Genomic DNA, 27,296 nt, shown 5'->3' on the forward strand with positions numbered 1-27,296 from the left:
TAAAAGTCTAAAGTCTCCAACTGCTTCCTAGGATACCTTCAGTTGTCTTGATCTATATCTTGCCACTGGACCCAGATGGGATGTTGCCCAGCCCTCCCTCACTTAAATCCAATTTATTTGCAAGTCACTGCATCATCTCCCTGATATCCTAGTTCTGTCTGAGAAGGAAGGACAAACAACAATTCAGGTATAACACATTGTATTTATCTTTCAGATAGCTTGTCAGGATTATTTGGGATCCCAATTTAGCCATCTAATATGTTAGCTATTCCTCTGAAGTTATCCATAAGTTTGATGAGCATTCAAATCATCTGTTTATTCAAATCATTGGTTAAGAAAAATATTAAGAGCATTATTCTTTTGGGGACATATTGAGTTTTAGACACCTATGGGGCATCCAGGCAGAGATGCAGGCAATTGGTAATGAAAGCTGGAAATGAAAATCTTTTACATTGAGATGATAATTGCACTCTGGGTCAAGCTGAACTAGGACTTAATGATCTGTAAAGTCCCTTCCGGCTTTCAAATTCTTTGATTCTATAATTTATGCTACTGAGCCTAATTGAGAATTATGAAGAATCTAAAAATCTTACCTCTTACAAAATAGAGTACTTTTTTAAAGGGCAAGATTCTATAGAATTTGTTATAATCTGAAACCTCAGAAATCCACGTAATAAGATTACAAATATAGATCTTTTTGTCAATAGGAATACATTTAACCATAATGATTCAAGGTGGCTTATGTTGTTCCCCCTACAGAAGTACCATGCTGCGTCTCCTGGCCCCCCGGTTATCTGGTCTTTGTAGAAAGGCTGCTCCCTTTTCCTCTGCTGCATCTCTTCCGAACCCTGTGCTACAGCCAGATATTCGATATGACAAACTCTTCATCAATAATGAATGGAGGGATGCAGTCAGCAAGAAGACATTTCCAACGGTCAATCCCTCCACGGGAGAGGTCATCACTCATGTGGCTGAAGGTGATAAGGCAGATGTGGACTTGGCCGTCAAAGCTGCCCGGGAGGCCTTTCGGCTGGGGTCACCATGGCGACAGATGGATGCTTCTGAAAGGGGGCGTTTGCTTTATCGCCTAGCTGACCTGGTAGAGAGAGATCGCATCTACCTAGCCTCCCTAGAGACTCTGGACAACGGCAAGCCTTTCCAGGAATCCTATGTCCTAGACCTTGATGAGGTCATTAAGGTATATCGGTACTTTGCAGGCTGGGCAGACAAATGCCATGGGAAGACCATCCCTATGGATGGAGAGCATTTCTGCTTCACAAGGCATGAGCCTGTTGGAGTGTGTGGCCAGATCATTCCATGGAACTTCCCCTTGGTCATGCAAGGCTGGAAACTTGCCCCAGCTCTTGCTGCCGGCAATACTGTTGTCATGAAGGTGGCTGAACAGACCCCACTCTCTGCTTTGTACCTTGCCTCCTTGATTAAAGAAGCTGGCTTTCCTCCTGGAGTTGTAAACATCATCACAGGCTATGGACCTACTGCAGGGGCTGCTGTGGCCCAACACATGGACATTGATAAAGTGGCCTTTACTGGCTCTACCGAGGTTGGGCATCTGATCCAGAAGGCAGCAGGAGACTCCAACCTGAAGAGGGTCACCCTAGAGCTGGGGGGGAAGAGCCCCAGTATTGTCCTGGCAGACGCAGACATGAATCATGCTGTGGAGCAATGCCACGAAGCACTCTTCTTCAACATGGGTCAGTGCTGTTGTGCAGGTTCTCGGACCTTTGTGGAAGACTCGATCTATGATGAATTTCTTGAAAGGACTGTAGAAAAAGCCAAACAGAGGAAAGTTGGGAATCCCTTTGAGCTTGACACACAGCAAGGGCCCCAGGTGGACAAGGAACAGTTTGAAAAAATCCTGAGTTACATCCAAGTGGGACAGAAAGAAGGCGCTAAGTTGATGTGTGGAGGAGAACGCTTTGGGGAGAAGGGCTTCTTCATTAAGCCCACTGTCTTTGGCAATGTTCAGGACAGCATGAGGATTGCCAAGGAGGAGATCTTTGGGCCTGTGCAGCCCGTCTTCAAGTTCAAAAAGATCAGTGAGGTTATTGAGCGAGCCAACAATACCAAGTATGGATTGGCAGCAGCGGTGTTTACCAAGGACCTGGACAAGGCTATGTATTTGACCCAAGCCCTGCAAGCTGGAACTGTGTGGGTCAATACCTATAACATTGTGACATGTCACACTCCTTTTGGAGGCTTCAAGGAATCTGGAAATGGAAGAGAGCTAGGGGAAGATGGACTCAGAGAATATGTAGAAGTAAAGACTGTAACAGTGAAAATTCCTCAGAAAAATTCATGAAAAGTGAATGCTGTAATGCTCATGGATCAGACTCCAGTGGATCCTACAACAACCTGAGCTTTACAGATCACTCTTTTGTTCAATGTGATTACTTTCAAAAAAGACAATGATTCTGACTCAAAAGTAGACTCTGGTGTTCTTTAAGTATGAAGTCTTAAAGACTAGCAGATTTTTCCAATCTTGATTCTTCTTCACTTTGATTTGTTGGGTTCTTTGGTTTCAATTTTTATTATCTTGTTTGCTGTTATTTTTCTAACCTATAACTAGAATCTCTTTCCCTTTTGCTACTCATTTCTACTTAAATTTTATCTCTTTTTTGAAAAAATACAGTTAATAAATTCTGATCTTCTTTAAATCAAGATTGTAAAATGATTTTTATCTCCAAATATACCATGTTGGTACATCTCAAATTGACATCTGCGTAATGTGGCATAATTAAATAAATACATGATGAATATAAGAGGCAAGATGGTCTAGAGTTCTGAATTAGGAGTCAATGGACTCACATTCAAATTCTGTTACATATTATCCATGAGCCAGTCATTTCACTTTTCTATGTCTCAGTTTCTCCATGTGAAAAAATGAGAGGGTTTCTTGACTACAAGTCCACATACAACCAGATTTCAGACATTCCATGAACTTGAATGAGAAAAAAATGATATTTTTATTTCAATATAATTGAAATAGAAATGAAATTGAGTAGTTTGTCATTTTCTTCTTTAGCTGATTTTACAGATGAGGAAACTGAGGCAAACAGGGTTATGTAATTTGGACAGGGTCACACAGTGAGTATAAGTGACATAAGTGTCTGAGGCCAGATTTGAATTAATGAAGCTGAATCTTCCTGCCTCTAGGGCCACCACTCTATCCACTCTGGTACCTAGCTGCCCTGAAAGTGACCTTATAGCCCATAAATTTTCCAACCCCTTGTTTTACAGTTGAAGAAACTTGAGACTTTTCTCACTACCTATTATTTTTCTCTTCTCTTTCCTCCTACATAGAATCCACAGCACTGTGTAAAGGTCCTTCAGTGATTTTTCTAATCTCATTACCACCTTACCACTGCCAAAAAATCCTATTCTTGATAAAAGTCTGGTTCATTTCTGAGGATCATTTTTCCAATAATTAGGTAATTTTGGAGGTTATTCACTATAACCCAAGCACAGAATGACAGTTCAATAGTTATTCACAATGTTTGCTGGTTCTGTACTAGAAAAAAAAAAACCGCTGCTAAATTATATGCTAGACTATGAAAACACTTCGAAGTAGCCCACTAGTTCAATGTTACTAGACACAAACAAGGTTAAGAATTCTTTTTCTAAGTCCTGGAGCATGTGAGCTGAGTATTTTTCCAATTCTTTGCCCTTTGATTTAGTTGAAACTAAGTATTTTACTTCAAACATTTATATTCTTTCTCTTGTTTCCTAACATGATAAAACCTGAAGGCAGAGGTTTTTAGAAAGTCAAAGCTAAGTAAAAATGGGGACCCAATACAAAAGAAATATAATTGCCATCTGACACACATCAGACTTGAAGAGTACCAGATTTAATTTTGTGAGATCCTATCCCATGAAGTCATGACCAACCATCAGATAATTGCAATAGCTCAGGTATGAAGTGATGGGGGCCTATGTCAGTATGGTAACACTGTTAAGGAAGAAGGCAAGACAGTGGTTTGTGTCTATCCCATTTGACATTATAAAGAGTGTCTACAGGGACAATGAATCTACAATTCCTTTTATTTCATTTCATTATTTGAAAATCAGTTGGACAGGCAGTTATTGGGAACTGGGGCTGTATAAGTTGCAGTGTACTTCAAGTCAGATACTAGCTCTGTAACCATAGCTATGTTGTTAATTCTCTGAGACTCAGTTTCCTCATCTCTAAATTGGGCATAAAAATACTATCTTGCCAACTGTGAAGAAATCTTAATTACTTAAAATGATTAAATGGTAACAGAATACTTAATAATAGCATGTGAAGCCATAATGTGGATTAAAAGAGCATTTCTACTACTGCTCTATCCCCCAAATTCATCATAGGCTTCCCCACTTTCCATGTCTTTGCTCATGTTGTTCATCCCACTGAGAATGTCTTCCCCTGTTGTTCCCATCCAATTTCTCTTGTTTCTTGAAAGCAGACCAATTCTATTATTTCACTATGAAGCTGTCCTTTCAGTCTCCAATTCATAATTCATAATGATCTCTCCCCTCTTCAGATCACAGCATTTTTCCCCCTGAGGCAATCAGGATTAAGTGACTTGCCCAGGGTCACAGAGCCAGGAAGTGTTAAGTGTTAAGGTCAAATTTGAACTCAGATCCTCCTAACTTCAGGGCCAGTGCTCTGTCCACTGTGCCACCTAGCATTTTTATATGATGCTTACCATCTGTGTTAATCACAGGAAAGCCACCCAATCCTTCTGACCTTCAGTTTTCTCATCTATGCAATGGACATAAAAATTCTTAGAGCTGTCATGGAGAAATAATTCTGTTAGCCTCAGAGTACTATGTAAATATGAATTATTATTTTACCCCTTGTTTGGCCCTTAATCACACATATTCCCTCTATAGATTTTGTATTCTGCTAGTGTTCCTTTGATTTCAAAGGAATAGAGTCAGCATCCTCCAGGTATCAACAAAAATTAGTCTATCTCTGAAGCCAGAAGCCTGCCCTAAATCCATTCAAGTTACCTTCAAGGAATGAATAAAGCATTTATCAAGTGCTTACTATGTGCAACACACCATGCTAAGTATGGTTGCTACAAATAGAAAAAGCAAGACACAGCTCTTATTTTAATGGAGACCACATACGGAAGGTCTCATCTTAAGTTAGATGGAACAGTCTCATAGTTCTTAGGATGCAGCAGCAAAGCAATGTTAATGCATCTTCCTTAAGGAAATTTCCAGTGACAAATCATATCTGTTTCTAATGCTAAACCATTTGACAATACCAAAGACTTTGGGGACAAGAATGTTTCATCCCTGGAGCTAGGATAGCCAGCTGGCCAGAACTAGCATCCTCAATTAACTTGAAGTCCCTATTCAAACTGATTAGGGATGAGAGTAACCATTAAGACCTATGATATTGGTGTCAGGCTCTATAGTAAGTGCTATATAAATATTCTCTTTGGATCTCCACAACCACCTCAAGATGGAAATGCTAATTATAATCCCCATTTGAGAGTTGAGGAACCTGAGGAAAGCAAAGGTTAAGAGATCTAGCTGGGATCACACAATTAGTAAATATCTGAAGTTAGATTTGAACTGGGATCCTTCTGCCCAGCACTCTTATCCACTGCACCACCTAGCTGCCAGGCATAAAATCAGGAAGATACATCTTTTTTCATTCAAATCTGACTTCAGATACTTACTAGCTATGTGACCCTGGACAAATCACTTAACCCTGTTTGCCTTAGATTCTTCATCTGTAAAATTAATTGTAGAAGAAAATGGCAAACCACTCCAATATTTTTGCCAAGAAAACCTCAAGAGTCATAAAAAGTCAGACACAACTCAACAAAATAATTTTTTTTTTCAAAACCATTTCTTTCTCAGAATCAATTTTTTAAAAAAGAAATAGAACAACATTTATTTGGGGTTTTTTGTTTTGTTTTGTTTTGTTTTTGCAAGGCATTCAAGGCTAAATGACTTGCCCAAGGTGATATAGTTAATAAGTACCAAGTGTCTAAGGTCAAATTTGAACACAAGTCCTCCTGGTTTCAGGGTCAGTGTCTATCCACCATCGCACTTACCTGCCCCGAGATTACCTTTATAAAGAATCTTAAAAAGCTATTTCTGACCTTTGTGAAACAGTTTTAATTTTAAGATAGAGTAAATACCTTTAAAATTGATTAGTAATAAGAAAAAGGATCACAGAAGAAGGAAATATTAAAGTAAAAAAACTATGTATAACATAAACAAGAAATAAGTATATTCACAAGCAAATATGGAATGTATTAGGAACATTAATCAGCCTTCAGGTATCAAAGGTCAAATGGAAATGGAGCATTGGGAGATAAACAGACACTATCTAGGTGTTATATTAATTAATAATTAATTATTAATGCAATAATTTAAAGTAATAATTAATGTTTTACTGTATCTAATACACCTGATGTGAAGTAAAGCATGGAGGTGTGAATGAAAATGGGAAATGTGAGTGGATAATAAAGGGGATGGAATAAATACAAGTCTATTTGTCTAATTCCAAACAAGACTGAACACACAACTTCAAAATAGTTTATTTTCAATGTACAGAACTATGTGACATCACAGTATCTTATGAAAATAAACTAGTAAAAATTTAGGATTAGAAAACAGCTTCCCCCCAAATCACAACAGCAACCACATCACAAAATCTTAGCTTTAGACTCCTCAGTTGAGGAAAGTTTTAGGGTGTCACAGTGTAAGCATGAGGGAAGACAGACTAAGATATCTAAAACAAAAAAAAAAAAAAAAAAAAAAAACCTACACTTTTGGGATGTGAAAATTCCAGAAATGGCTACAGATATCCTTCAGAAAGACGAAAAGCAGTTGGAGTTTCCAGTATTATCAAAATGACTGAAAAATTGTTTTGCTCTTGAAGACTAAGACCTGATAGCATTAACTGAATTTTTGCATATGAAAAAAGATGCTGATATTGCCCTTTCCAACCCTCAACCCCCATCAAATCGATGACTGGAAGATCTTGTGGTCTACTCTGATAACTTCAATCAAGGATTCAATTGTGTTATTGAAGATGGAGTTAAATGACCAATCCTGGCTCCAGAAGACAGATGAGGAGCTAGTTGCTCTACCTGTCAGGGTCAAGTGCTGTCAGATGCTTTTGCAGTGATGGAGTGACAGGAGTCACCTAGAAAGCACTGGTGACACTTCCTGCAGAAGGTCCTTAATCAGAATGTACTCATAAAATTCATTACAAAGAAAAGTAAAATCCATGGCCTTAGTCTACCATGATTTGTCCCAGATCAGAATTTGGTTTTAAAATATCAGATTTGGCCTAAAAACAATCTCCAACATTTGAAATGTAGTTTATTTAACTTTAACCAGGGGAGTAAGATACTTTCTATCAGGGAGGTATAATGGAAAGGAGTGCCATATTTGAGAAATCAGAGACCTTAGTTTAAAATCTCTGACACTTACTAGCTGCAATTCACTTTCTCATGCTGAGCCTTAGTTTTCTCATCTATAAAATGGGGATAAAAATAGTTGTGCTGCTAACATCATAGATCTAAGTGAAAGGGTTATGAGCTATAGGTTTGGAATCAGAAAGAAGAGTTCAAATCCAATCTCAGACACTTAATAACTGTGTGACCCTTATTTGCCTCAGTTCCTCAGCTGTAAAATGGAGACACAATGAAGTAGGAAAGGGCAAACTACTTAATGTCTTTGCCAAGAAAACCCCATGGACAACTCCACAAAATCACAACACATCAGACATGACTAGAACAATAAGAGCTTTAGACATCCAGGATCATATTTTATAGCTCAGATCTGCAATATATAAAAAAAATCCCACTATATTCATTGACAAGGTAGAAATATTCAAAAGTAAAATCTATACTATTACAACATTTCTATTTTCATATCCAACTAGATGCAGTTAGCATCTGACATTGTAATTCTAACACAATGTACACCAAACAATGTATAGGTGTGCTCCCCAGATAGAAACCTGTGTTTAAAAAATTAGCATCTTGATTGTCTAACGTGAACCTGTGGCAAGTACACTGCAAGTTTCATTAACCATCAGTTGATAGAATATTATATGCTTCAGAGTAGAATGCAAAACAATAAGGGGACCTTTTATTATTCAATACTTTATACTATCCCCTGAAGCAGTATAATTTTTTAAAAGAAATTTTCCCTCTTACAAGGTCACCTGAGAGGTAAGGACACATCATTTAAACAATCATTATGCAGTTGGAATAAATTAAGAAGCAGGAGTGTGAATACTTCCACTTCTAAACATGTACACTAGGGAGAGATTTCCCCTGGGAGATATCAGCTTAAAAAAAAAAAAAAAAAAAAAAAACAAGTTATATACAGAAAGTTATTTCTCAAAAGCTGCCTGTGATTTTGTTTTGATTTGTTTTCCTTGTTCATTACTTCCCAGCTAAAAATTACAACTGTATCTTTTTTGTTCTAGTTTTTAATCTAAATTGAAAAGCACATAAAAAATGGGTCAGTGTTTTCTAGCTCATGCTGCACAATAAAACAAAACAATCCACTAATTGGTTCTTCTCCGTTTTTGTGATCAGCTTCCCTGGCACCCTAGAAGAAAAAGAAAAGAAGAAAAATTGGTTTAGATTAAAAAAATCCAGAGCAGTGTGTCATATCCTAACTTGATTTATGTCTGCAAAACAAATCATTTTTAAAGACTAGATTAGATCTTAATTGTTTAAAGTCAAGGGGCAAAAAGACATTCTTTGTCAATCAATAAAAATTTATTAATCACCTATTATGTGCCAGACACTATTCTAAGGGTGGAGGATAAAAAGGGGGGGGGGGAGAGAGGCAGCTAATCCCTGTCCTCAAGGAATTTACAATCTAATGTGTGTGATAACAACTAAACAAATGTGTACAAATTAGCTGCATATAGGATAAATAGGAAAAAAAATGAATGAGAAGAAAAACACTAGAATTAAGAGAGATTTCTTTTTTAATGGAACCTTAGCTGAGACTTAAATGAGGGAAGATAGGAAGAGAAATAAAAAAGCAGCACATTGTAGGCACAAGAGACAGCCAGAGAAAATGCCTAAAGCCAAGAGATAAGGTCTTTTTTTTTTAATAGAACAGCAAAGTGGTCAGTGTTACTGGATCAAAGAGCATGTGGTGAATCAACTTAGTGCAACTCTGCTGGACTTCAATGGTTGTGCACACCTTCATCACCCTTCCTGATTTCCTTTTATTAATAAGGAGAGCCTACTCATAAATAAAAGAAAACATTCTACCATTATTAACAAATAAGCATCAGATTTGTATCTTTTTGGTTTCTTCTCATTCACAAACAACCATTTACTGAGTTGCCGCTACATTGTGCTAAGTGAAGATACAAAGATAAAAGTGAAACAATCTCTGTCCTCAAGAAGATTACATCCTATTAGAAGAACCAATATGTTCATTACATTTACACAAAGTCTTGTGTCTGAGACAGGTGATTTCCAGGTGGATGCTTCCTTGGTTAATATTCTCATCCAGGTCAAAAGGAATACATCCTATCCTGGGGAAAAATACAAGCAATTCCTTCAAATTATTTGAGTCTCATAGCTCCCAAACCAGAGTCTAAAGCAGTATAAAGATTCCTCATAAGGTGACAGCCTACATTCATTCCCTCAGAACCAATTTCTCTTGATGTTTGGCTACTAATGAAGGAGATACTTGCCAATCATACAAAGGATACTTTGTGCCAATGATATTTAAATTGACACATAAATCTAACAGCATAGAAACTGGAATAGTGAGAGAAATGCTTATTAATAACTATTTAGGGAATTCTAGGCTTCTCCTCTTTTCCTAAAGATCTGATTTTTAAGAGTTCAGTTTCTTGAAGGTCATTATTGGATTAACTTTCTTGTTCAAATTCCACCCATGTGGAGTAGCTACTGTGTTCTAACCAGGCTCGGGTAGGGCACACATTTTTTAAAAGATTGCCCAAGGCTGGTAGTGGTCTGGATATATAGTCTCTCAGTCTAAGAGTGATATGATGTCTCTTTCTTCCTCCCACTGTGATTAATATTTATTTTGTGATTAATTGTTAACTAATCAGAATTCATTGTCACTCTTCCAAAAGAACATATGGATCTATTTTGCCATGATTTGTCTCTAAGAGAGACAGCCAAATAGCCATACGTTTGTTAATAAATGTGGTGGCATTATTAACAAAATGATGACATTACCCAGAAATTATGTCTCTCAAACTTTTTAAATTGCCACAATAGTTATGCATGGTCTTTCACATCCCTTGAACTCTCTTAAGAAAGAGAATATGAGATGAGATAGGTATGACATTTCTCTGGGCTACAGCTTTCAACTAGGATTCAAGTCCCTAAGAAAGAAATAATTCCAAGTCATGGTCACAAAGTGATGGTGCCTATCAATGGCCATTCCAGGAGAAAAAATAAATGGGATCAGGTTCTTGGCAAAGATTCCATGAGATTCCCAGAGAGGGATAAATATCCCCCAAAAGAAGTAATGAAATATGACATCACTATAACCAAAACAGTCAGTTAGAAAGCAGCTTGATTTAATTCAGATGAAATTTATAGTCAATGATGAATTCTTGGAAATGATTTTATCAGCCTTGGCTCTTAAGTTGAGTTCTCCCTTTAGAAATATACTACTATTTTTTGGTGGATCTATTTTATGGCCCAAATAAACCAACTTTGTATATATTCAGAATAACAAATCAACAAATAGCAATGAAAATCACATGGTTGGTATGTTACCCTTTAATAGCTAATTCACTCTGGGGTGCTGAACTATTTACTTCTAGCAGCAATATTTGTATTAGGTATTTTTCATGCCTGATTGAAGAAATAATTGAATCCTCTCTAAGATCACAAGTTCAGGAAGTCAATTTTACTCAATGCTTTCTGGAAATGAACAACCTTAGAGGTCAAATCCTATAGATCTCTGGAGACAATGAAGGACATCAGTAAATCGGAAAACTGTCCAAATTGGGTGAACAGATTTGAGATTATGATCTAAGAGGTTCAGTTGAAAGAAATGAGGAAAAAAAGATTTTTGAGGAACATGATAGCTTGTAAGTTTTTTTCAAGTATCTTTCTCTCATTGGTTCTTATGCAGAAGAGGAATTAATTATAGTCAATCATTCAACTAACATAAAATGCTTATGATGGAACAACAAAGCATTGTGTTGAGCATGGGCCATACTAAGAAAGGCAAAACATAATCCCTTCCCTCTGAGAACTCATAATCTAATGGAAACAATGACATACAAACAACTATGTACAAACAAGTAGGATAAAATGAGGGTAATCAACCAAGGGAAGATGCTGGCACTGAGGCTTTGGAAAGGCTTCTAAACAAGGTGAGATATCAACCAAGACCTGAAAGAAGCCAAGGAGTAGAGAAGAGGAAAAGTATTCCAAGCATGAGAGATAGCAAGTGAAATCTCTTGGAGTCAGGAGATGGAGTTTCTTGTTTGAGGAACAGCCAAGAGGCTGGATCAAAAAGTCTGGAAGTAAGATAGAAAACTGGAAAGACAGGAGAAGGGTATGGTACATAGGGCTTTGGAAGACAAATAGAGAATTTTATATTTGATTCTGAAGAAAATAAGGAACTATTGGAGTTTATTGAGAGAGTAGCATGGTCAGAATCTGCTTTAGAAAGACCACTCTGACAGCTAAGTGAAGGATGGACTGCTATGAGGAGAGACTCCACTGTAGACTTGCCCTGAGAGCTAAACTGGGAGAAATGATGAAAACTGCAAAGAAGCAAATTTAAGAATTATGTAAGAAAAAACTTGCTAACAAATGGAGGTAAAAAATGGAGGTCAAAGGATATAAACAACTCTCAAAAGAAGAAATCCAAGTGATCTATGGCCACATGAAGAAAAAAAATAAATTACTAATAATTGGAGAAATGTATATTTAAAAAGTTCTGGGATTCCATTTCATACGCAAAAGATTGGCAAAGTTGATGAGAAAGAAAGATAATGGGAGAGACACACAGACAGAGACAGGGAGAGAAGGAGGGAGGCAAGGGGAGGGGAAGGAAGGAAGGAAGGAAGGAAGGAAGGAAGGAAGGAAGGAAGGAAGGAAGGAAGGAAGGAAGGAAGGAAGGAAGGAAGGAAGGAAGGAAGGAAGGAAGGAAGGAAGGAAGGAAGGAAGGAAGGAAGGAAGGAAGGAAGGAAGGAAAGAAAGAAAAGGAAGGAAAGAAAAGGAAGGAAGGAAACAAGGAAGGAAGGAAGGAAGGAAGGAAGGAAGGAAGGAAGGAAGGAAGGAAGGAAAGAGGGAGAGAGGTAGAAGGGAGGATTAAAGGGAGGAAGGAAAGAAAAAAGAAAAGAAAGGAGGAAGGAAGAGAGAGAAGGAAGAGAAAGAGGAAAAAAGGAGAAAAGGAGGGAAAAGAAAAACAAATATTAGAAGAAAACAAGCACATGGTTGAATTGTTGGAGGAGATGTAAATTGGTCCAGTCACTCTGGAAAGCAATTAAGAATCATTCCCCAGGAGTCACTAAACTATTTATCCTCTATTACAGTGTTTATGCTCCAAAGTGATCAAAGTGTGGAAGAACAGATTGCCTGAGTACTGCAGTGGCACTTCTCCCTCAATACTAAAAGAAACAGAAATTCTCTAATATGATGAATAATTACTCTTTGGAGGATATGATAGAACGCATATTAGGGAGCTGAGTGACACAATAGATAGAATGCTGAGTCTAGAGTCATGAAGATCTGAGTTCAAATCAGGTCTCATATGCTTACTAGCTTTGTGACTCTAAAAGTCACCTGACTTCTATTTGCCTCACAAATAGATAATAAAGATAAGGATAGTACCTACATCCAAGAATTATTATGAGAATCAAATTAGATAATAACTGTAAGGCATTTAGCAGAGTACTAACACATAGGAGCACATAACAGGCACTACAAGAATCATACTGAATGTGATATGTCAGGACTGTGGTCTACACCCACAAAAGGATAACTGCTTAGCCATCATCCTTAATATCATCTTATACATCATGGGAAACCTTTTTTATTTTATTAGATGTTGGTAAAGAGGACATAATAATTTATCCATCCCCTACTCATTTTTAGGCTGAACAATTAGTCTTATGAAAATGAACAGGAATGAGTTGTTGTGACTGGATGAAATAAGTAGTTTTCTGTTGTTAACAATATTGGATTTCCTGGACTCAAAACTGTCCTGTTCCTCATAAAGAGGTGATACCTCTAATGGTTATATGATCAAAAAAAGAGCTTGGAATTCAGAAGTTGTGGTTTGTCTGCAGACCTCAGAGGTACTGAGATACTGAATATTAAGATTCTAGCAAGATAGAAAATCATTTAGATCTGGGAGCAAATTGAGAAAGGGACTATTTTTTTCCCTTTCTTTGTATCACCAGCACTTGGCACACAGTACATATCAAATGACTAATAAATGTTCATTGATTTGTTGATAAGTCCCAAGTGGACCCCAAAAACATCTAATTCTACCATACAGGAATGTTTAAGTGCCTTATGTTCCAAAGGTTACTTTTAAGAATTATAGTCTCATTTTCTTGAATTGCTTTTTTTTCCCTTGTATATAATATATACATACTAATATAATGTATATAATAATGTATTTCTTTGTTGGTAGAAGAGCCATCTTCAATCATTGTGATCTATATTTGGCCACTGGACCCAGATGGCTCTGGAGGGGAGAGTGAGGCAGATGACCTTGCCCAGACTTCTCTCACTTAAATCCAATTCACTTGCATGTCATAGTATTACCTCTCTGATGTTAAGGTCCTCTTCAAGAATGAAGGATTAACAACCACTGAATTAGGAATTTGTCCACACATATATCTGTCCCTTTGAGCCCTACTGTCTATTTCATTAGTGTTGTTCAGCCACTCAACTGTCTTATATTCCATTGTTTATAGATGGTAAGTTAATGAAAGGGATACCCCTAAATTCCTTTCTAGAGCAGCAGTCTAATAAGATATTGATATCAATGAGACCATAGTTCTGATATTCAAATTACCTCATTACATGTCATCATCTGGCGCTATGAAGTTCATTTTTTTGTATTTATTCAGATCTGTGACCTTTATTGTACCATAGGATTGTGTCTCCCCCACCATGTTAGTGGCATGGCACTGGTACACCCCTTCATCCTCCTTTGTCAGAGGGTTTATCTAGAAAGAAGATAAGAGAAAATATGATAGTAAACATATTTTAACAATAAATATTTTATTAAATAAATGAATATTAAATATTTGTCAGATAATTTAGTGAATTAATATTAATGAATATTTATCTTTAAATAATCTTCATAAATTAAGAAATTTATCTTCATTAATATTTATTAAGAGTGGGTCCTTAATAAGTATTTTTAACTGAATTCAAATCAGCAATGCCACAGAATGAAAATCTGTTGAAATCCTCTATAAAAATGAAATCTTTAGATTTTTTACAATTGGTCACGATCTAAAAGAAAAGATTATACACATCTTTTCTCCTAGTAAATTTTTCTTCTGAAAATAAAGTAAATCTTTGCCTTTTTTAAAAAACACATTTGTCCATCTTATCTGAGTCACTGAGAAGCTGCAAAATTTTACATATCAAACATAGTAAAGACTAAAAATAATGTCTTTAATAAAATTTGTTGAATCAAGTTGTTTGCATGAAACCTTCATGGGTATTAGTGTAGATTATATAAAAATAGTGGGAAAGGCATCTTTGCAGGCCTCCTGAACAATTTTTCCATTGTGAATGAGCAAATTCAGATGCTCAGGAAAGTCCTCACCTACTCATTCTTTTCTCTTCAGTAGGCTTTTACAATCATCCAGACTTTATTCCTGTCTTTCATGGCCATACTGTACTTTGTACTTAAAGTCTAATAATGTGAATAAATAAATGAATAAACTAATGAATGAATAAAAGCATTCATTAAATGCTTACCATGTGCCACATTTTGTGTTAAGTTTGGGAATACAAACACAAGTGAATTAGAGAAGTGGTAGCTAAGGGAGGATACAAACAAAAGTGGTACTTACCAAAACCCAACCTGTACTTTCATGTTTGGATGGACCACCACGAACCTGGACAGCCATATTAACTCGGTCTCCAGGCAACTCCTCCAACAACTTGACCCCTTTTGGAGACTCTGTGATCTGTAAATGTAATTAAAATCATTCAAGACTTGCATAGCCAGAATGCTACCAACATCTTCCATCAGCCTATCTAAATCCTAGTTTATTACTGTGCACTCTATGGATGTCCAAAAATATTTCACAGATTTCATCATGGTTTCAGCATGCACTGCTTGCTTGTAGTACTATTAATGTTTATGTGAGTTATAATTTTTATTCTTATAAAAATCCTTGTTCAAAACTTTGCTTTGAAGACTTTGTATTCTATAAATGCAAGCCAAGTTCTGCATCTGGATTATTGTTGTTGAATATAGTTGAATAGTTGAAAATAGTTGAAAAGAAAAAAAAAAGTTAAATACCATTATCATACAAGTTTGCAACAAAACGTGAGATATTAAGGGGTATATTTTAATCTGTACCATTCTCACAAAGTGTTTAATACTTCTGAGACAAAAAAAAGAGTTCCTGAGACATAGGTAGGATCATGGATTTGGAGCCAAAAGAGGCAAAAGATGCCATTGTATCAATCATTTTATAGATGAAAAACAGAGGTAAGAGATGTCAGTGCCATGGTCAATTCATGCGGGGCCAAGAAAGCTGTGGACAAGTTATATGGAAGAAACTGAATGCCACTCTGATTTTGAACTAAATTCTGTGAAAATCAATGCAATCAAGTATCAGCAATTGGTAGTTGCTCAGATGGCATTCTGGTCAAACACTATCTCCATCCGGATCAAGAGCTCTGATTACAAACATTTTTCAGATAGTATATCTAGCATGTCCCCAAAGATGTCATTGCAATTTTAAGCTTTAATAGTTTAAGTGGCTTGTCAAACTATTAATAGCTTGTTTTAAAAATTAAGCTTTAAGGGACTGCTAGGTAGTGCAGTGGATAGAGATTAGCCCTAGAGTCAGGAGGACCTAAGATGATATCTGATCTTAGACATTTACTAGCTGGTTGCCTCTGGCCAAGTCACTTAACTCAAAATTTTCCCCCTCCCCTCCCTGCAAAAAAAAATGAGCATTAATAACTTAAAGCTACAGTAAGACTTTGGAGATACCCAGCATGGCAGAATTTTTAAATTAAGAGCAACTAGGCTTAATGAAACATTTCTACTAGTACTAGATTTAATAAAAATTTTAAAAAGCATTCCTTTAAGAAGAATAGAGAGTAGGCAGTTTTCAAGAACTGTATATCTCAGTGACAAGGGAAACTTAAGTAATGATAAGAAAATAGGACAAGCTCAGTTGGCCAGCAGTTTGCATCTATAAGGTATCCATTACATAATCCTCCCCTTTTTTGATGACAATGACTTTTTTAAAACAAAAATACTTGGTGTCTGTGATACATCAAAAGGAAAAATATAAATATATTTGCATGTTACATTATATAAATATGTGAAGATGTCTTTGACCAATAATTATAAAGAATTCCCAACATTTAGACTAACCAAGCCCGCAGTGTAAATATTTGTGAAACTATTTTTGCAATAGTCTTTAGAGGCTGAAGTCCCTTTCTTTAAAATATTTCCAATAGTGATGAATCTTCATCTTTCTAGAATGGATTTGATTTTTAGAAACATGCAAAAGTAACTTAGGGCTAAAGCTGATCCAATACATACTTCTTCAAATTATATCTTTATAATATTAGCCTTTAGGCTCAATAATGTAGATATCTAAAAAAAATGAGGAGTATTCTTAGAAAAAAAAGTATTAGGAGGATCAGTAGAGACCTCTTATAGAAGCCAGGTATTCAATGAAAACTTGATGGAAGCCAGGAAGTATAGCTATCAAGAGAGATCATTCTTTTTTTTTTCTTTTTGTCTTTTTGAGGTTGTAGAAGAGAGTAAATTGTCAGAAGACTAGAAAGGTAGAAATGGGCCAGATTATGAAGGGATCTAAAACTCAAATAAAAGATTTTATATTAGATCCTGATGGTCATAGGGAACCACTAGACTTTATCCAACAGGGGGTAACATGGTCAGATCTTATTTAGGAAGATCACGTTGGCAACTGAGTTAAGAGTGGACTAAGTGTAGAGAGACATAAATCAAAGAGACCAATCAAAAGGCTTGTTGCAATCGTCCAAATATGAGGTGATAAGAGCATGCACTTCAATGGTAACAAAATCAGAGGAGAGAAGGGGACTTAGAGATGTTGTAAAAGCAGAAAGAATAGCACATAGCAACAAATTCAATTTGGAGGATGAGAGAGTGAGAAATTGAGGATGATACCTATGTTGTAATTTTGGGTGGCTGGGAAGACATGTTCTACTGAATATGGAAGAGAGGGCATCAGGAAAAGACAATAAATTCAACTGTGTTTGATATTGGATATGCTGTGTTTAAGATATCTACAAGACACCCAATTTAAAATGACCAATAAACAGTTGAAAATGCAAGACTAGAGGTCAAGAGAGATTATAATTAAATGAATAGATCTGAAAACATCAATATAGAGATAATATTTGAAACTGAAAGTTGATATGCTCTCCAAGTGAAATAATATAGAAAGGGAGAAAAAGAGCAGATCTCCTTAGGAGACATCTCAACCAATTTTTGTCTTTAAGTTTGTCATGTGAGTATTTTAAAGTGTTATATAAACGCACATTATTATTAATAATAAAGAAGCATAACATACTGGATTTGAAAATAAAGGGGACGGATTTGGTTGCTGATTTGGTCAGTTATTGATTGTATTAACTTAGACAAATAATAACCTTTCTGGGCTTCAAGATAGCTGCAAAATTAATGGGCAGAAAGCCTAGCCTTTAAGAAGAGTTTAAATGTCTTCCTTCTTTTTAGAAGTGGGAAAGCATGTATATGGAACACTTAATACTGCTGGACACAGCTGATTCTATATTCTGATTCTATCAGTGTATGCTATAAGTATGTATTTGATGGGTTTTAGAAGGAAGGAAGGAAGGAAGGAAAGAAGGAAGGAAGGAAGGAAGGAAGGAAGGAAGGAAGGAAGGAAGGAAGGAAGGAAGGAAGGAAGGAAGGAAGGAAGGAAGGAAGGAAGGAAGGAAGGAAGGAAGGAAGGAAGGAAGGAAGGAAGGAAGGGAGGGAGGGAGGGAGGGAGGGAAGGAAAAGATTGAGAATTAGAAAGAGAGAGAGGGAGAGAGAGGGAGAGAGAGAGAGAGAGAGAAGAGAGAGAGAGAGAGAGAGAGAGAGAGAAGAAGAAGAAGAAGAAGAAGAAGAAGAAGAAGAAGAAGAAGAAGAAGAAGAAGAAGAAGAAGAAGAAGAAGAAGAAGAAGAAGAAGAAGAAGAAGAAGAAGAAGAAGAAGAAGAAGAAGAAGAAGAAGAAGAAGAAGAAGAAGAAGAAGAAGAAGAAGGAAGAGAGGGAGAGGGAGGGAGGAAAGGACAGAGGAAGGAAACAATATTTTTAAGTGCCTACAATGTGCCAAGCATTGTGCCAATTGTTTTACAAATATTAACATATTTTATCCTCACAATAACCCTTGGAGGCAAATGTTATTACCATCCCCATTTCAAAGTAGAAGATAGTAAGGCTGACAGAGATTAATGATTTGTCCATAGTCACACAATTACTATGTGCCTAAAACCTTATTTGAACTGAGGTCTTCCTGCCTCCAGACCTCACTCTATCTGCTGAGCCACCTAGCTGCCTCTGTATGTGCTATTTTCTTCTTTCATTTTTTTTTCTTTGTTAAAAGGGATGACATGTAAGCCTGTGTAGGTTATTTTTGTTACTATAGCACCCAAGATAACATTTGTGATAACCATCAAGTACAAACATTGTGAATGTCTGTGACACTCCTCTTGTTAGTGTGTTCTGTAACTTACCTTCCTCCAGGTAATGACTGGTGTTGGAACAGCCTTCACTTCACAGGACAGGTAGACTTGGGCCCCAGTTACATTGTGAATCTTTTTAGGTGGCATAACAATCACAGGAGCTGGAGAGAAAATGAGAATAAAACTATCAATATGACAAATTCTTTTATTCTGTGCCAGTCTTAAAGTACCAGAAATATCTTTCCTTCCCCCAATCATAGCTTGCTCAGAATCTCTCTGCATTTTTCTAAGGCTGTATACAATAAAAACAAGAATACTAATAGTAAAAGCTCAAATTTATATAGCACTTTAAGGTTTTCAAAGGTTTTTTACACCTCTGAGTCAGACTAGAACAAAATCTAAGCACAAACCCAAACTTATTTTTCATTTGTTTTGTTCGCTTTTTAAAACATTTCTCATTAGAACTAAAATGTAGTTAAATATATCAATAAACCCCCAAATGGTAATTAACTATATAGAAGGACTATGAATAGCTTCCCTTGGGAGGGGAAGGGAAACAAGCATTTATTAGGCACCCACCATAGGCAAGGTACTATATGCTAAGCACTTTACAAATAATATCTTATTTGATCCTCACAACAACATTATGAGGTAAGTACTAGTATGGTTCTCATTTTACAGTTAAGAAAATTGAAGTAAACAGGTTATGGGACTTGCCCAGAGTCACACAACTAATGAGTATATGAGACCATATTTGAATTCAGGTACTACACTGGATGTGCCACTTTAACCACTAAAAACAGAAAATTTAATCTGTACGTAAGACAGATAACTAGACAACTAAAATAACTGCAGTATTAAAAGAGTAGTGTTTTGCAACTAGTATTTTAGAACTGAAGATGTTAAAAATAATTTCAGTAATGTTGTTAAACAGTTCATTGTTAAACCAAAAGCATAGGCTGCAAAGTGATTCCAGTAATACACAACTGCATCCTGATTAGTGTGAATAATTAATTCAATAAAACAATTGCATATTAATAAATTACTATATAAATATAACTGCTAGAAATTTTAGTTTCCACCCTAATGAAAACAAGCAGTTTGAATGTGAAAAAAGGAGAGAATTTGAAGAGTGCCACAACTTCGTAGTATTCTTTATTCTTGCTAACAGAATCTAACTAAAACATCAAAATTCATATTATATACTATTTCTAATCTTGGTTTCAGAGAGCCAATGATGAAACATTGCCCTCCTCTTCATAGAAAAGAGGTTGACTTTGGGTATAGATTATAACATATGTTGTCAAATGCAATTACTGTGACTGTTTTTCTTTGTTTTATGGGAGGAGGGAAAGAAAGCTATTGGGAATAAAAGACAGAAAATAAAATATACGTGCTTTTGAGTGGATTCAAACTATATTCTACTGGAATAGCTAAATATGGAATCAAGGGAAGGTGTCTCCAGATGTTTAAAACAATAATAGTAGTCCCATCCCAAATTGGTCAATAAAAGTGGAGAAAGTGAAAGAAGCCAAATCATTTTTCACTTGAAGAAAAATGTACATCCAGTCAGAACTCCTATGTTTCTGTTTTCATAATATAGTGATACCAATATAGAAGCTCAGAACTATATTCCTAATGTCAGATTAAATTAAGTTCAAATTTTTATTTCTAGGCTTTGTACCCAATTGAGCACCTGATGCTGACTAGTAAGATTGAGCAGGCAGATGCTACCACTGCTCAATATGTACAATTATTCCTGACTTGCTGAAACTGGTGCTCAGCCCAGACCCTGATAAGAATGTGAAAGGATGAGGAGGAAAGAGAATATAAATGGAAAGAAGATCTCATTAACATTTTTAAATAAAATAAATTATTGTTTTATGATTTATCCTTCGACCCATTCATTCTTTAGGATTATATTACTGTATATATGTTACCTCATTTGATCCTCACAACCCTGAGGTTTTATTATTATTATCCCCATTTTACAGAGAATTAAATGGAGGCCCAGAGATGTTAAATAATTTTCCCAGGATCATACAGTGAATAGGTGTCTTAGATGAATTTTCTATTAGATTGAGTTTAGTAAAATATACATTTACTATTTCTGTTTTTCTATATTTATTTACAAGATTTTTATGCTCTAGTCAGTTTTTATAAAGGAGGCGTGAAAAGATGAGAAATTTCCCTATTCTTTGTCATTCTCATTCTCATTTTTACAGACCCAGAAGACTATCATATTGATTTTTTCTTAAATTTAAATCATGTCTTTTGCATTTTTCTTATTTAGGTTTTTCTTATATTTGTCTACATCTGAAAGGAGCATGTTGAAATCTCCATGATAATTATTTATTTCTATCTAAGTCCACAAATATTTCTTAAATATTTACTACGTGCCAGTAGTGTGTTAAGTGCAAGAGATATAAAAGAAGAGAAAAACAATTCTAGCCTTCAAAGAGCTTACATTATAATGGGGGGAGATCACATTCCAACAATTGTGTTAATACAAGATATCTACATAGTAAATGTTAAGTAATCCCAGAAGAATGTTACTAGCATTGACAAGGACTGAGAAAAGCTTCTCACCGGAGGTAGTATTTATACTGAAACTTGAAGGAAGTCACAAAGACCAGAAGGTGAAAATTATGAGGGAAGATATTCTATGCATGTGGAACTGTCAGTTAAAAAGAAAAAAAGGAATGGCTTTTTCCTCTCCAGGAAGCTTGGCCTAAGACAGCAAAGTAGAAACACTGATCCTACACATGATAAAGTATGCTTATCCACCTCCAGAGGAAAAAATTAATACTGTCTAAATACAGACTGAAGCATGTTATTTCTCTCTCACTCTTTCTTGCCTTTTAATTCAAGTCTCCTTTTACAAAATGACTAATATGGAAATGTTTTATATGATGGCACATGAATAACCTACAACTGAATTGATTACCATCTCAGGGAGAGAAGAGGAGAGGGGGGGCAGGATAGAATTTAGAACTCAAAACTTTTTTTAAATGTTTAAAAATTGTTTTAGTGTGTAATTGAGAGGGGAGAAATAGAATACATACATAAGTAAATGCATATGTACAGAGAAAGAGAAAGAGAAAGAAAAAGAAAGAAAGGAAAGAAAGAAAGAAAGAAAGAAAGAAAGAAAGAAAGAAAGAAAGAAAGAAAGAAAGAAAGAAAGAAAGAAAGAAAGAAAGAAAGAAAGAAAGAAGAATAGGAAGGAAAAAAGAATAGGAAGGAAAAAAGAAAGAAAGGAAAAAAGAAAGAAAGGAAGAAGAGAAAGGAAGAAAGAATAGGAAGGAAAAAAGAAAGGAAGAAAGAAGAGAAAGAAAGAAAGAGAGAGAGAGAGAGAGAAAGAAAGAGAAAAAAGAAAGAGAGAAAGAGAGAGAAAGAAAGAGAAAAAAGAGAGAGAGAGAAAGAGAGAGAGAGAGAGAGAAAGAGAGAGAGAGAGAGAGAGAGAGAGAGAGAGAGAGAGAGAGAGAGCCTAATTATTAAAAAAAAACAAGAAGAGAAATACTGGTCCTATTTAGGTTAGTTGAACCAGGGATCTCAATCTCCCTGTGTATCCTGATACTCCTTGCTACTCTAGATGGAATAATCAAGCTGGGATCCCAATGGTACCATAATTCTCAAGTGGAAGTCTCTTGTCTCCCATAATCACTGATGGTGTGAGTAGGTAAATAGATTCAATTCTCACTCCCTGTCATGATCCTGGAGTTTAATGTACCAGGCTCAAACACTTCTCTGTTTCCCTAGTCAGAGTCCAGACACTATTCCCTGCCACACTCTCCTTCCCCCTTCTCTCCAATAAAGGGATAGAATCTGACATCTTTCACAGTACAGACTCATTCTGGAAACCAGGTCCAATCCTGGCCTGCTACAATTCTAACTAGCAAGCTAAATCAATTCTAGACTACAGTAAAAGTCTAGAATCTAGAACGAGGACCACGCCCCGTCGCTGCCATAATCCTTAACTAGGAAGTTGGGTCATGGCTAGGCCTTGTGTTCCAGTTCCAGACAGGTTGCAGGGGTTCTTAAACTACGGCCAGCGGGCCAGATGCAGCCGCTGAGGACATTTATGCAGCCTGCCGTTTTGGCAAATGGGCTGAGGGGCGGAGACAGAGTGTGAGCTTTTGTTTTTGCTATAGTCCGGCCTCCCACTGTCTGAGGGACAGTGAACTGGGCCCCTATTTAAAAAGTTTGAGGACCACTGGATTAAAGGTTCTGGAAAATTGAGCTTCATGGCTCTGAAGTAAGGATACCATATTCTATCCTGTCTCCTCTCTACAATTCTGCGTGAGATAGTATGGATAGGAGAGCCCCCTTTATACTGACTCAGATATGTTGTTTATAGAAATGATAGTAGGCTTTTATGGGAGGAGGGTTGGGAGTGGGAAGTGGTAGGGATTAGGTTATCCTTAGTTATTTGTTTCAATGCAGAGGAGCTAATTTTCATGGTCCTTAAGATCAATAGTGACAAACTCAATTAGAAATAGATCCCCACATGACCTGCTTATTGTCTAAGAAAATCACAAATGAACTTTTTTGTATGTTTTATTGTATTTTTGTTTTGTTAAACATTTTCTAATTACATTTTAATTTGATTCAGGCCATCAGTCTGACATGTCTACTTAAGGTGATTTTTTGGAGAACAGGGTGTGGCTAAAACCTTTCATGTGGTCATTTTAATCAAAAGTGTCATTTCTGTTTTTCTTCTCCCAACAAACACTCTCTATTGTGTCTTCCTCTCTCTCGATCCATCTGCCTCACAAGCTCTCTTTGTTCTCATTTTTCATTATGAGCTCCCCCCAAATGAAAGTCTAAGGAAAACCTTTTTTCCTCCCTTCTGCTTCTTCCCCTCTCCCTCTCAGTCCTGGATAGCCACCATCAGATGCCACAAAAGCTGGTTAAGAGATAAATACTGCTGAGACTGGTTCTTTATGATATTACTGTATTTGTGAACACCCAATTTCAGTGTAACAAATGGGAATGACATGAAAAGATTCAGGATTCAATGACATTTGGTGGCCTAGAAATGTATTTGTATTAACCTTTATCAAAAAAGATACTTGAAAATCCTCACTTCCTTCAATGATGGCATTTTCAAGCCTATTATGGTATTTAATATCTTCTGAATTTTTTGGATTTTCAAATATTCATGCATTTTATTTCCAGTGCCTCCTACACACACACACACACACACACACACACACACACACACATACACGCGCATGCGCGCACGTGCCAAAGAATGGACTTCTGATAATAGGTACTAGTTGCCTTAAAATTTCAAGAACTCAGAAAAAATTATAATTATTTTAACCAAAATGTGTATAGCACTACAAAACACTTTTCATACATTCATTATCTCTGAAACAAGGCTTTAGCAAATCCTGAGCTACCTAATATGTACATATCCCTGTAAGAGGCAACAGGAGGAGGAGATATTCTGTGGTCACCTAAGAGTGAATGGAATCAGTCTTTTTCCATTGGCTGTGTAGTAGAAAAAAGGCTTTGTCATTAAAACTGATAGACTAGAACAGTGTCTTTCTCTCCATCTATCTCTAATTCTCTCTCTCCCTCTCTCTCTCTCTCTGTCTCTCTCTCTCTGTCTCTCTCTCTGTCTCTCTCTCTCTCTCTCTCTCTCTCTCTCTCTCTGTGTGTGTGTGTGTCTCTGTCTCTGTCTCTCTCTGTCTGTCTCTGTCTCTGTCTCTCTCTCTCTCTCTCTCTGTCTCTGTGTCTCTGTCTCTGTCTCTCTGTCTCTGTCTTTCGTCTCTCTGTCTCTGTCTCTCTCTCTCTGTCTCTGTGTCTCTGTCTCTGTCTCTCTCTGTCTCTCTCTGTCTCTCTCTCTCCCTCTCTCTCTGTCTCTGTCTCTCTCTCTATCTATCTCTCTCTCTCTCTCTAAGAGACCACATATCTCCCCTTCCTTTCCCCTCTCTTGCCAATGGCCTCCAGATAATAAGGCCTTATTCCCTCACAACAGGAAGCTATCCAGGTAAGAGCTCTGTTCCTCTCCTCTTAAACCTGGTCTCAGGGCCTCAAGAATTTGGCTTTAGTTCCATTTTATTTCTCCTATTCAGTCCAAGTCTTTTCACCTTGTTTGTCTCCATTTCCTCATCTGTAAAATGAGCTACAAAGGAAATGGCAAACTACTCTAGTATCTCTGCCAAAAAAAAAAAAAAAAAAAAAAGCAAAACCCTAAATGGAGTTGTACATGACTGAAAATGACTTAACAATCTGGTGAAAAACCCTATCTACCTTGAAAGAAAGAACTGACAAACTGAAACTTTTTGTAAACTTTATTTTTCTTGTTTTGCTTTGAGGTTTTTTTTTTGGGGGGACAGGTTTGTGTTTTCTTTCAAGACATAATTAATAGAGAAATATGTTTTATAACTATAAGTGCATAACCTATATTAAATGAGGAGGGAGAAGAAACAAGAGAATTCTGAAATCAAATTTTTTTTCATGTTTATTTAAAACTAAATACAAAATAAGAAAAAAAACAAAATTGAAAAAGAAAGACAGGACGGGAAAATTTAAAAAAAAATTCATTATCATGAGCCCAGCAGAACATCAGGAAGAATTCAAAATATATAACAATAAATTTCTATTTCAAGTAACCCTATATATAATAATAGAAGTGATTATATTTATGATTGTCCATATTTCTTTGATTAATTGTAGATTATTCTTCTCTTCTGTGAACTCTTTATTTTTTTTCCTTTCATCCCCACCACTTCCCCAAGCAGGCTACAATTGAAACCCAAAATTAAAAAAAAAATGTTAAAAATTGTTTTTATGTGTAATGGAAAAAAGAGTTAGGAAGAAAGAAAAGAAGGGAGGGAGGGAGAGAAGGAGGACGGAAGGAAGGGAAAGGAGGGAGGGAGGAAGGAGAGGAGGAAAGAGAGAAGGAAAATAAGGAGGAAAGGAAGGAAGACAGAGAGAGGAAAGGAAGGGAAAGGAAAGGAAGGAAAAGGAAGGGAAGAAGAAAAATGTAGGGATGGAAATAATCACAATTAAAAATCATTTGAGCCTCACACGTGTTAATATCTTCACTTTATAAATGAAGGAACAGAGGTCCATAGAAGTTAAGCTTACTCATGGTTGCAAGGCTACTTAGCATCAGAAATAAGTCTTGAAACCAAGGCCTTACTAATTCAAAACCTTTGATACTCTCCTTGATTGCCTACCCTCTCTATAAAATATGAAATGCTATAATTGCTTACAAAAATAATGATTATTATAACAATGTTAAAAAGGATATATTTCCTCAATGTGTTGTAACTTTTGGTTTTTGTTTTTATTTTGTAGATTAGTCAATATGATTCTTTGTAACCCCATCCAGGATTTTCTTGATACTTTGTCATGTCCTTCTCCAGGAAACTGAGGAAATAGGATGAATTGACTTGCCCAGGGTCATATAACTAAAAAATATCTGAGGCTGGATTTGAATTCAGATCTTCTGACTCCATGGCTAGTAGTCTATCCACTGTACCATCTAACTGCCCAACAAAGTGTTTTGCACATAATGAAGACTAAATAAATGTTGGTTCAATTAAACCTAAAAGTAGGCTTTAAAGACCTCTTTTTTTTTTCTTTTTAGTACTGACTTTTTGTACCTCTCTTAACATTTGGCCTAGTCTGTCTTTAAAGGCTTATTTTCCTTACTATTTTTTCCTCCTCCACCAAACTATTGAATCTTATTCATGATTTTCTTGCATCACTCTCACTTCTCTTCCCAATTTTTTACTCTACCTCTCTTACTTGATATTAAAAATCATGTACTTTCATGGCCCGAGACCAATTCATAATTTTCATGGATGCTATGGGTATAGGAGTTTTGACTTGTTTATCTTCTTTTAGTGTATTTTGATCTTCCTTGTCAACATAGTAATTGTCTACAGTCACATTTTTTTCTGTTGTTTGCTCTTTTCCCCAGCCTATTGCTTCACTTTTAATTCTTTATTAAAGGAGGTCTCTGCTTACAAGGTTCCAAGCTTTAGGGGTTTTATGCAGCTCTTTTCAGAGATACTTCTAGAGACATAAATGTTCAATCCATCCAAGTTGGTATGATTTAAGGAGAGATGTTTTTATTACTCTCCTGCTTGTTCTCTGGTCTGTGAGGGAACACAAGCACTCTTTCTGAGTTCCAGAACTGTGAGGAGGGTTCTCACTCCACTGTAGCTGCAAATTCTTTTGTGCTAGTGCTATTCCTCATCTTGGGGCTGCCTCCAAGGACTGCAACCCTGATCTAAGTATGGGCAAAGTAACAGAGCCCTGCCCCCCTTTGCCCTGGCAAAGAGAGCCCTATAATCTCCTTCTGATTTATTGTTGGACCCTCTTATCATCAATGGCCTGAGACTCTGGAAGCAACTGCTATCATTTCTAAGTCA

The 27,296-nt window shown here is 36.3% G+C and overlaps 2 protein-coding genes across 2 annotated transcripts in view; one reads left to right on the forward strand and one right to left on the reverse strand.

Moving 5' to 3' along the window:
- Nucleotides 1-757: 757 nt before the first annotated feature.
- Nucleotides 758-27,296, reverse strand: part of IGFBPL1 (insulin like growth factor binding protein like 1) — a 62,980-nt gene continuing 36,441 nt past the window's right edge. The window contains exons 2-5 of the mRNA XM_074281809.1: nucleotides 18,952-19,061; nucleotides 15,050-15,166; nucleotides 14,035-14,188; nucleotides 758-8,592 (exon numbers count right to left, since the gene is read on the reverse strand). Coding sequence (XP_074137910.1) covers nucleotides 14,039-14,188; nucleotides 15,050-15,166; nucleotides 18,952-19,061 — 377 coding nt within the window. The 3' untranslated portion in view covers nucleotides 758-8,592; nucleotides 14,035-14,038. The remainder of the gene's footprint in view (nucleotides 8,593-14,034; nucleotides 14,189-15,049; nucleotides 15,167-18,951; nucleotides 19,062-27,296) is intronic.
- ALDH1B1 (aldehyde dehydrogenase 1 family member B1) lies at nucleotides 767-2,780 on the forward strand. The gene has a single exon (XM_074281808.1). The coding sequence runs from the start codon at nucleotides 767-769 to the stop codon at nucleotides 2,318-2,320; it is 1,554 nt and encodes a 517-aa protein (XP_074137909.1). The 3' UTR covers nucleotides 2,321-2,780.

The sequence above is a fragment of the Sminthopsis crassicaudata genome, chromosome 1 (genome assembly GCF_048593235.1).
Source record: "Sminthopsis crassicaudata isolate SCR6 chromosome 1, ASM4859323v1, whole genome shotgun sequence".
Classification (NCBI taxonomy): Eukaryota; Metazoa; Chordata; class Mammalia; order Dasyuromorphia; family Dasyuridae; genus Sminthopsis; species Sminthopsis crassicaudata.

What these genes read in the sequence shown, in the direction of transcription:
- ALDH1B1 (XM_074281808.1), top strand. Translation starts at nt 767, where the DNA reads ATGCTGCGTCTCCTGGCCCCCCGGTTATCTGGTCTTTGTAGAAAGGCT.